Below are 12,038 nucleotides of genomic sequence, written 5' to 3' on the forward strand. Positions count from 1 at the left end.
GGGTATATTCCCAGTAGTGGAATTGCTGGGTCAAATGGTATCTCTATTTGCAACTTTTTGAGAAATCACCATACTGCTTTCCACAGGGGAGCACCATTTTATACTCCCACCAACATTGAATATAGGTTCCAGTTTCTCCACAACCTCACCAGCATTTGTTGCTTGCTGTTCTGTTAAATTTTGCTATTTTGACTGGGGTGAGATGAAATCTCATAGTTGTTTTAGCTGCTGTTGTTATTAAGTGTAATCAAGTTGAGTATGATTCTAGCAACCCTATGGACAATAGATCTCAACCTGTCCTATCCTGTGCTTTCCTTATCATCTCTGACATACTTGAATGGATTGCTACAGTCAATATCAATCCATCTCATTGAGGGTGGGGTTTTGAAATTAGAAAATGTAAGACTCCCTACTTCGTTTTTTTCTTTGATAGCTGTTGTTACTGTGTACCATTAAATTGAAATTGAGCCATAAAATAAGAAATTAATAAAAAAAAAAGAATTTGAGTCATAGCTGACTCTGCAGTGGGTTTTCAGGGGCAGTAAGTTGAACATGAAAGGATTGCCCATCTTTCTCCTGTGGAGCAGCTTTTGAGTTGATAGTGCCTCTCTTTATCTGAAGCCAAGAGAGCTTCTGAAATAGTACTTTACTTATCCAGGATCCCTCTTCTTTCCATATCCAGTTACTTTTTTCATTTCTTTGATTTTTCATCTCTTTGGGATTGTATTGTATCTGTAGATTACTTTTGATAGTATTAAGATTTTTTTTCAATGTTAGATTTTCTTATCCTTGATATGGTAAATTATGTTGATCTTTTTGGGTCCCCCCCTTCTTTTTCTTATTGTGTTTTTAATGAAAATATATAGAAAATAAGTTTTTATTCATTTATTGATACACAATATTTTCTTCCCTCCTCTCCATCTAATTCACTTTGCAATGCATATCTTGCTCAAGATTGTTAATTATCATATATGTTATATCGAGTCATCCATTCCTTCATTTAGTCCAGTATTGTGTTCATTATGTATCCATTTCCCACCTGCTCTACTCTCATTTGGAGTTTCTTTTAGTTGTTGTTGTTGTTAGGCCCTGTCAAGTTGAGTACAACCCATAGAGACCTTATGAACAACAGATCTGGAACCCTTCCTATCCAGTGCCATGCTCACACTTCCTATCACACTAGAGCCCATTGCAGCAGTCACCATGTCAGTCCACCTGGTTGAGGGGCTTCCTCTCCTTTGCTAACCTTCCACCTTTATGAGTATCATGTCCCTTTCTAAGGACTAATCCCTCCTAACAACAAGCCCGAAGTATGTGAGGCAAAACCTCATCATTCTTACCTCCAAAGAGCACTCTGGCGGCAACTTCTCCAAGAAATATTTGTTTGTTTGTTTGGCAGTTCATGGAATGTTGGATGTTCCGTACTCTTCTCCAACACCACAGCCCAAAGGCTTCAATTCTTCTGTCATCCTTTTTTATTGTCCAGATCTCAGCTGCATAGCTAGTGATTGGAAAGACTATGGTCTGAATCAGAAGCACCTTAGTCCTCCAACTGAGATTACTACTCCTCAATAATTTGGAGAGATCCCTAACTGCAGACTTTCCCAGTACAATACATCTCCTGATTTCCTGACTGCTGGTACCAAGGACATTAATTGTGGATCCAAGTAAGATGAAGTTGTTGACAGTTTGAGTCTTTTCTCCATCTATCCTGATGTTGCCTATCAGTCCATTGGTAAGAATCTTTGTTTTCTTGACACTGACATGCAAACTATATTGAAGATGGAATTCTTAGATCTTCTGCACCAAGTGTTTCAGGTCCTCCTCACTTTCAGCAAGCAAGGTTGTGTCATCTGCATAACACAGGTAACTGATGAGTCTTCCTGTAGTGTATTGAAGGTTTCTTGGTCTTTCCCTAATGGTTCCATTTTTTGGGTAGTATTGTAAAAAGAATTACTTTCCTTCTACTTTTTCAGAGTTCTCTTTGTTACTGTAGAGGAATTCAACTAATTTTTATTTACTGTTCTTGTACATTTCCACTTTGACGAATTAATCGATTAGATTCAGTAATTTCTATACTGACTTTTTGGGATTTTTTATTTGCAGGGAAATGTAAACTGTAAATAGATGAGATCTTCCCCCCCCCCTTCTTTTCCAACTTGGGTGCTTTTTATTTCTTTTCTTGTCTTGTTTCTGGCAAGACTTCTAGTAACCCCTTAAACTCTCATAGCGCTCCTGGCAGTATATACCCTGAAGATGACAGTCACTTCTGAGTTTTGACAGTTGCAGGGTATAATAATCTATTCCTAAGACATCTTTCCCTTATAATCAAACAGGTACAAGACACAATAGCTTGTGCCTCAAGTATGTTGGTACGTGACCTTATTGCTAAATGTCTACAATGGACTTCTGGAAACAGACATGATTGAGGAAGTAATTTTAGTAAGATGCTGCCAGAAAAACTGATCCTTTTGCCATCCTGCAAACACCTTGTAATACACTAAATGACATACACTTTTTTTTTTTTAATCATGTTATCTACTTGTGCATTATGGACCTATTTCTGCTGAGGTCTTGCTTCTAGCTATTCTGCCTTTAACTGGCCTGCTACTTTTCCAGCCAATTATATATTTTGAAACTTTTATTTCTCGTTTCAACAGTACAAGAATGTACTCTTTCCTCAGGTCTGATGAAACAAGCAGCCATTTTCACCTTGGGACAAGGGACAGTAGATAGTTTGTCTCTCAATAAATTTCATTTACTTTTAGTTAAGCAGATTCTGAGATGTTGCTTCATGACAGTACGAAGATTTGTTTGACAGGTTCTCTAATCTGTGATCTTTATATGGGGGAGCCCCAGGTCTTTTTTTCTGGGGAGCCTTTCTTAGGTTCAAACTGCCAACCTTTCGGTCAGCAACTAAGTTCTTGACTGTTGTACCACTAGAGCATAGAGAATTGTTTCTTCATTCCTTTACCCCAAAAGGTGAACTTTTACGTTTTTTACCGAAAGATGAATTTTTTATTGGAGTATTTACCACTTGTGGCATTGCTACTGCACAGTTCCATTAACTGCATTTTATCTTTTTCTTTAAAGATGTTATGAAAAGGAGAGAGAAATAAGAAAACAAATCCAAGAAACTCACTCCTGAACTTGTATGACTTCTTTAAATTATTACTGTCTTCCACAGTCTGCCTAATTCTGTATACTTTTGAGAGTCTTTCATTAGTTGCCTTTTTACTTTGTATTTTTAAAGGAGATTTTAATTGTACCTGTTAGGAACTATAAGCTATAATGTGGTATTTTCTTGGCCAACAAGACATCTTGAACTCCCACTTTAGTTCATGTAATAATTTTGTTTCCAGAAATAACAAGAGAGTATAAATTATCAATTTGCTTTCGTTTTATTTTCTGTATTGTGTTTCAAGCTACTGGGGGAAAATATAGCAATGGTAACAGTTTGTTAAGAAAGAAAAAAATTAGAACGCCCACATCTCATATTTATTGTTTAATGTGTCACATTTTATTAAATAATTACTTTAATGGAAAGCAGTTGTTTTGACTATTAGTTTTTTAAAAATTATATTTGATGCTATAATAAATATAATCTTTATATTGGATTCCATAAAAATTTTTTTTTACTCAAAATCAATTTCTAGGAATGAGGACTCTGGATTTGAAGCTAGAGTGTATTAACAACCATAATTGCGCTTGTCACAATACTGCTAAAAAAAGAAATTTTTATGGTTTTACCAGTATATGAATATAGTAGTTTCTCTTTTGTTTTTTCAGTGTTAATAGAATCTATTTTAACGTTATGACTTTAATTAATTTAGATAAAATTAGTAAATATTCTTCAGTGTTGTTTCAGTTCAGAGTTCCATCTAGGGCAAATAGTTTTCTATATCAATTTTATTTGTTTCTTCTTTGTTATGATTCATTTGCAAAGTTGAATAGCTCTTTGTAGCTGAGTTATAATTTGACATATTTGATGCAAATAATTTCTCAATCTGCAATTGTATAAATTTTTCATTGAACTAATTTCAATTTTTTAACTGAACATAATAGAAATTTAAAGTTCTTTGTATGCCAATTTTGAACTTACCTATGTTTTCTAATTCATTGAAAATGAGAAGTTGATCATAGTTTCACAGATAAGTACTAATTTAGTTTAAACTCACTGCCATAAATTCAGAACAGACTCACAGCTGATCCTGCATTACATTTCTGTTTCCGAGGTTATGAATTTATAACACAGAACGTCATAAAATTATAGCACAGACATAGAGTGCCAATTTTTCTCTCTCAAAGCTACTAATGGAGTTTGAACTGTTGGAGAAGTGTGGCCTGTGAGAAGCATTCTGTCTCCTTTTCTCTTATTTTTTAGTACAGGTTTAGTTTAGAAAGCCTTAACCTTTTAATTTTCTTAGTTTATTTTGTTGTATAGTCTAGTTTATTGAATATTTTTAAAAATTGTTAGTTGTGTGGGGTAGCTCTGGTGGCCTAGTGGTAAGAAGTTGCACTGTAGTACCAAAGGCATGCGGTTTGAATCCACCAGCTGTTCTAAGGGAGAAGAATGAGCCATCTCCTCCCATGCAGTTTACTGCCTCTGAAAACCCGCTGGAGGGTCAGCTATGAGTTGATTCTGACTTGATGACAAATAACAACACACCATATAATAAAACATATAAGAAAAAGTATTAAATCTATCTTCAAAAGTTTTTTATATAAATTAGCTTATTTTATATTTAAAATAGCTCATACTTATTTTACATTCTGTTATATGTTGAAAGAAATGCAATTTTAATTTTTTCCAAATTGAAATTTATGCACAGGCATGTTTTGATTTGTATGCCACTCTTTAAAGTGATATTACTACTCCTGGAATCTGTCTGGAGTCAGAATTTTGTTCCTAAATCCTGGCTTTATCCATGATTAGTAATATGACCCTTAGAAAGTCACTAACCTCTGAAATCCTCTATTTCTGGTCTATTAAATATCTATATCTATGTCTATATCTACTTATCTATGGAGCTCTGGTGGCCTAGTGATAAGAAGCTGCACTGCAGTTCCAAAGACATGTAGTTCAAATCCACCAGCTACTCCAGTGGAGAAGGATGGGCAGTCTCCTCCTGTGTGATTAACTGCCTCTGAAAACCTGCTGGAGGGTCAGTTGTGGGTTGGTTCTGACTCAATGATATGAAATAATAATAATAATAGCAGCAATAGTGGCAGCAGCAGCATTATATATAGAGGACACTCTCATGGCAATGTAGACAGTTGCACTAACCTAACGTTGGTTTGAACGCAGCAGTGGCTCTGTGGGAGAAAGAGAGGTAATCTCCTCTCTTGCTGTTTATATCTTCGGAAACCCACTGAAGGGTCAACTATGAGTTGATTGCGACTTGATGGAAGTGAATTTTATACATAAATATGTACATACATGTATGACATTATTATGAATAATTGTTCATCTATCACCTAGTCATTATTGTGGAAAAATATAAGACAATTGTATCTGTATTCTGTTTCGAAATTGATTTTAATCCTACATTTAAGGTGTTTCTGTGGACGACTGATTGGAGACCATCATGGAATCGATTACCCCTGGACAGTTGCCACCAGTGATGAGAATAATGAGCAATGGTCTGTCGAAAAGCACACGACTAAGAGCCCCACAGACACCTTCGGCACCATTAATTTCCAAGATGGGGAGCACACCTACCATTCCAAGGTTTGCTAATAATCCAGTGGTTTTGCTGATTTTTAACAAAGGAGAGCCCCCAAATGTGTTAATGTTTCCAAATGTAACTAGGTTTGCAAAGATGATCAAAGTTAGAGACTGGCAAAAATAGCTTAATTTCTCTCTTTAGCTTGGTGGTGCCAACAGCTTGTTTGGCAAATTTATACCCTCTTTTAACAAGTTTATATCTTCTGTAGAAGAGAATGACTTTTCCTTGAGACAGTTGTAATGGACTTATAATAATGCTGTTTTTTCAAGAAATCAAAACAAGTTGAGGACTGTGGTTAAGGAGTTAAGGAGTCATGTGCTTAAGTATGACTACAGCAGTTACCAGTGTATTGTGGTCAACATACTTTCTATGTCTTTGGGAGAGATTATTTTTGGTAGGAAAAAATGGAAGGATTTCTTTGGAATCAAACCTGTGGATTGAGAGTACTCAGCCTTTCCAGTCCAACTTCTCTGCTACTCTCTTTTTTTTTTTTGTAGACTTTAATCTTCTGCAGCAAGGGCTTACAAGTTTCCTCATTTTCATCAAGTAAGGTTGTGTTGTCTGCATGACAGGTTGTTGATAAGTCTCTCTCTAATACTGATGACACATTCTTCTTCATAGATTCCAGCGTCCCAAATTGTTTGCTCAGCATACAAATTGAATGTTGTTGTTGTTAGGTGCCATCGAGTCAAGCATGACTCATGGTGAGCCTTCAAACAACAAATCTGAACCCCATCCCATCTTGTGCCACTCCTACAATCCCTGGCACACTGGAGCCCACTGCAGAGGTCACTGTGCCAATCCATCCAGCCGAAGGGCCTTCTCTTCCTCACTGACCATCCACCCTTCCAAGCATGATGTCCCTTTCCAAGGAACAACTTCTCCCAGCAGGTCACGGACTTTTAAATTACCTACTATGCATCTGGGAGCTGGACCGTGAATAAGGATGACAGAGGAAGAATTGATGTATTTGAGCTGTTGGAGAGGAGTACTGAGTATTCTGTGGACTTCTCAGAGAACAAAAAAAATGTGTCTTGGAGAGGGTACAGCCAGAATACTCTTTGGAGGCAAGGATGATAAAGCTTACTATATTTCTGCGACTCTTACTATAGTATTTTTAAGTACGATTTGTATGGTATTAAAATATTCTTTCTCTTGAGTGTGTTAACTATCTGCTGCTGTATTAGATAGAAATCTCACCTCAGGAAAGCTTGGAATCAGCTGAACCACAGAGTATGTTAGGTTATATGAATTTGATAAATTAGCTCCTAATAGTGCAGTCAGAACAGAGCGAGGAAACACTTTATAGTTCAAAATTGGGAAGGGTGTACACCAGGGATGTGTCCTATCTCCATACTTTTTCAACCTGTATGCAGAACAGATTATCTGAGAGTCTGGGCTGTATGAGGAGAAGTGTGGCATCAGAATTGGTGGAATAATCATCAACAATCTGTGTTATGGAGATGACACAATCCTGCTTGCTGAAGCTGAGGAGGACCTGAAGGCCAAGGACTGCAGCTTTCGATATGGATTGAGGCTCAATATCAGGAAGAAAAAGATTCTCACCACTGGGTTGATTGGCAGCATCAAGATGGATGGTAAAGTGATTAAAATTGTTAACAGCGTTAGTTTGCTTGACTTCACAGTCAACACTCTTGGCACCAGCAGCCAGGAAATTAAAGATGTATTCCGACGGGAAAGTCTTCTGTTAGGGACCTCTCCAAAGCACTGATGAGCAGTGGTGTCACTCTGGAGACTAAGGTGTGCCTGATACAGGCCATGGTCTTTGCAATCATCAGTGGTGTCACTCTAGAGACTAAGGTGTTCCTTATGCAGGCCATGGTCTTTGTAATCATTTGCTATGCATCAGCGAGCTGGATAATGACTAGGGAGGAGAGAATTGATGCCTTTGTGGAGAAGAGTATTGAATACACCATGGACTGCTAAGAAAACGAACAGGTTCATCCTGTTAAACCAGGCTGCTCCTTGGAGGCAAGGATTCTGAAGCTTCATCTGATATAATTTGGACATGTTGCAAGGAGGGAAAAGTCCTTGGAGAAGGACTTCATGCTTGGGAGGGTGGAGGGACAGCACAGGAGGGGAAGGCTTTCTATGAGGGGGATTGATTCAGTGATTGGGATAATCAGGATAGGTGTGTCGGAGACAGTGAGATTGACACAGGACAGAGCAGGGCTTAGGGCTGTTGAACATAGGGTTGCTATGAGTCGCAGGTGACTTGACAGCACATAACAACAACAACAACAACAACAACAACAACAACAATAGTGCAATACAACTAAAAAAAATCTACAACTCCAGTTATTACTCTTTTATTTAACTTTGCTGATGTTTTTCTCTAGTTTACATTGCTTGTTTCCTATCATTTTAGAGAGCCAACTTACAGAATCTTGGCTGCATTTTTTCCATCCAGTCTTGATCTTCGATCTTCTCTCTTTTGTTTTTGTGATTATTCATAACTATCTCTATTCACTCATTTGTTTCATTTGTTAACCAGATTTTTATTGCATGTTTCCACTTTACTGTCCCCTAAGGAATATAAAATACACCACATACTAATAATGATTAGCGTCTAGTGGGGGAAGCAAGTACACAATTAGTATAAAGGATTTTGATGTTAGAATACAAGGTGCTTTGAGGGCATAAAGAGGATAAAGTTTTTGAGGGAGTGAGCAGTAAAAGGTTTGGAGAAGAGAGTGTGAGTCTGGAGTTGGACCAGGAGAACTCAACTCAGTCACACCAGGCTTACATGTGAATCAGTAAGCTAGTTTATTCTCACCTGCGTGCAGGCAGGTTGAGCCCTCAAATTAGAAGTCAGCAGCTCTAGCTGTTAGTGGAGGGTTTATATACAGAGATTATTTGTGGGTTCAGCAGATCTCATGAGGAAGTCCTGGTGGGGCACTATTCTGTTGGTGCCTTTTTCTTATCTTTCAGGTGTAGTTGTTAGGTCATTTCATTTTCCATAGTATTCCTGGAGTGTCCTGGTTTTTGCCAATTCTGCTTTCCACTAACAGTTGAACAGGCTGAACTACAGGAAGGGCTTTATCTAAGAAGTAAAAATTCAAGTGACAATGAGGCCATTTTATTTGATCTGTCAGACAGGAGTATCAGAGAAATCATACAAAAGAAGGGATAGCAGAGTTGAAAGCTGAGAGATAAGTAAAGTATATAATGTCTAATGAGGCAGAGGGGGCAAGACCACTCTGGACATGAGGACTAGCTTGTGCAAAGGTCCTGGGTGACTATGATCCATGGAGGAGGACTGAGAGTGGCTTTAAAAAGACCCTTTGCTCATCAACATGCTTTTAGGTGTAGTCTTTGGCTACCTGTTACCAGTGTGCTTGAAGACATTCTGTTTAATCTTCTAGAACACAATACCCATGTTTTGGACATTAGATTTATTTCATATTTCAGACTTGTCAAAGATATATTCTTTCCCTTTGCAGCATTCACCTTCTAGCTTTTCACCTCACTTCTCCTAAAATATAAAGTGATCCATTAGGATTAAGCCTTAAGGAGTTTGTTTTAAAGAAGGGTTGTGATTGTTTTTAGGTGTCTTGGAGTTGAGTACAACTCATACTACCTTTATGAACAACAGATCTGAACCCTGCCCTATCCTATGCCATTCTTGCAGTCCCTGAAACACTCAAACCCATTGCTGCAGTTGCTGTGTCAATCACCTAGCCGGAATCTTCCTCTCCTTACTGTTCCTGCACCTTTCCAAGCATGATGTCCTTCTTCAAGGAATAACATCTCTTAGCAACATTCTAAAAACATGTGAGAGGAAGCTTTGCCATCCTTGCCTCAAAGGAATTCTCTGGCTGCACCTTCTCCAAGACATCTTTCATTTGTTCTTTTTGCAATTCATGGAATATTCAGTACTCTTCTCTGACACAACTCAAAGGCATCAAGTTTTCTTCTTTCATCTTTTTTTATCATCCAGCTCTCAACAGCATAGCAAGTGATTGAAAAGACCATATCCTGAATCATGTGCACCTTAGTCCTCAAACTAACACCATTGCTCCTCAATAATTTGGAAGGTCCAAATAGTCAGTGATAGCCTGACTGCTGGCAACAACTATAATGATTGTGAATCTGAGTAAGATGAAGTTATTGACAGTCTTACACTTTTCTCCATCTGTCATGTTGTTGCCTGTAGGTCCAGATTTTTTGTTTTCTTGATGTTGAGATGCAATCCATAATGAAAGCTACAAGTGTTTGATCTTTTTGCAGCAAGTGTTTCAAGCCCTCCTTACGTTCAGCAAATCAAGTTATATCATCCACATATCAAAGGTTCTTGATGAGTCTTCCCCAATCCTGATGCCACATCCTTCTTCATAAAGCCAGCTTTTCAGTTAATTTGCTTAGGATACAGATTGAATAGGTGTGGAGAAAGGATCCAACTTTGGTACAAACCTTTCTTAATTATAAATTATATAATGTTCTCTCCCTATGTTTGCCCAACAGGTTCTTGGTAGGGATAGGTTTCTCATGAGCACAATTAAGTATTCTGAATTCTCATTCTTGTCACTGTTAACTGTAACTTGTTATGATTCACACAGTTAAATGCCTTTGTATAGTCAATAAAGCACAAATAGACATTCTTGTGGTATTCTTCCTTTCAACCACAATCTAGCTGACATCAGCAGTGATGTCCCTGGTGCCATCACATCTTTTAAATCCAGCTTGAACTTCTGACAGTTCTCTGTCTATGTACTATTCTAGCCATTTTTACTTTTTAAAAAAATGTTTTTATTTGGTATTGGTTTGCTTACAAAGTTTGTATACATGGTGTTTCATACTATCCTTCATTGTTCCAGCTTTTAGAAAATGATCCTCAGTATTTGCTTGCATGTGATATTAATTATATTGTTTGATAATTTCCACATTCTGTTGGATCACCTTCACTAGGAATGGGAACAAATAGGAATCTTCCAGTCAGCCAGCCAAGCAACTCTCCTCTAAATTTCCTGGCATGGACTGGTGAGCATGTCCAGGGCTTCATCTGTCATCTGAAGCATGTCAGTTGGTATCCCATTGATTTCTGAGGCCTTATTTTTTTATCACTGCCTTCATTACACCTTGAACTTCTTCCTTCCTTGATCATGTACTGTACTTCTTCCTTCCTTTTGATCATACACTATTTCCTGACATATTTCAATGTTGGCCAATTCTTTTGGGTACAATGATTCTGTGTATTCCCTCCATCTTCTTTCTTTCTTTCTTTCTTTCTTTCTTTCTTTCTTTCTTTCTTTCTTTCTTTCTTTCTTTCTTTCTTTCTTTCTTTCTTTCTTTCTTTCTTTCCTTCCCTCCCTCCCTCCTTCCTTCCTTCCTTCCCTCTCGCTCTCTTTCCTTTCTTTCTTTCTTTTCTTTTCTTTTTTCCCTTCTTGTTGTGTACTGTCTATTCAGATCCAGCTGGCACAGGAGGAGATTGCCCCTCCTTCTCCAGCAAAACATCTGGTGGATTCGAACCACATCCTTTGGGATTGCAGGTTTGTTTGTTTTTTTAGATTATTACATGCTGTGTGCCATCGAATCAGATCCGACTGGCACAGGAGATTTCTCCTCCATCTTCTTTTGATGCTTATAGTCTTCATACAACACAATAGTTTGTACCAAAGGCCATAGTCAAAGTTTAATAACTCATTTTTTTCCTTTTTACCTTTGTTTAAGAAAAAAATGAGTTGTTAAACTTTGACTACAGTCTTTGCTTGGCCGTTGGTATAAACTGTTATGTAGTGTAAAGACCCTAGTGTTGATAGTTTATCACGGTTCCCCACTGACGTCAAGTGGATTCTGACTCTTAGTGGCCCCCCAGTGGGTTTCCAAGGCTGTAAACCTTTATGAGAGGTCTCAGCCTATCTTTCTTCCAAGGGAAGTTGGTAGATTTAAACAGTTGGCTTTTTAGTCATCAGCTTGATATGCTACATGCTCTGCTACCTGGTTGTTGTTGCAGTGTGCAACTGAGTTGGAACTGACTCATAATTTACCCTCCAATGGATTTTCCGAGATAGTAAATCAAAGGAGAGGAGATTATCCATCTGACTCCTATGGAGCAGCTTGTGGGTTTGAACCACTTGTCTTTGGGTTGGCAGAGTAAATCCTTACCACTAAACCACCAGAGCTCCCATAGTTCTTTCAGAGAACTGCCAGAAGTCCAAGCTGGGTTTAGAAGGGGTCGTGGTACTAAGAATATTGTAGCTGATGTTAGATGGATCTTAGCTGAAAGCAGGGAGTACCAGAGGAATGTCTATCTGTGTTTCATTGATTATGCAAAGGCATTTGACTGTG

General features: G+C 37.9%; 1 protein-coding gene across 1 annotated transcript in view; it reads left to right on the forward strand.

Moving 5' to 3' along the window:
- The window catches only part of TRPM6 (transient receptor potential cation channel, subfamily M, member 6), a 202,255-nt gene that overhangs the window by 26,855 nt on the left and 163,362 nt on the right, over positions 1-12,038 (forward strand). Inside the window, exon 4 of the mRNA XM_006892005.1 lies at positions 5,557-5,731. Coding sequence (XP_006892067.1) covers positions 5,557-5,731 — 175 coding nt within the window. The remainder of the gene's footprint in view (positions 1-5,556; positions 5,732-12,038) is intronic.

This window comes from Elephantulus edwardii, unplaced genomic scaffold, assembly GCF_000299155.1.
Source record: "Elephantulus edwardii isolate Elephantulus edwardi_28Jun2011 unplaced genomic scaffold, EleEdw1.0 scaffold00108, whole genome shotgun sequence".
Lineage (NCBI taxonomy): Eukaryota > Metazoa > Chordata > Mammalia > Macroscelidea > Macroscelididae > Elephantulus > Elephantulus edwardii.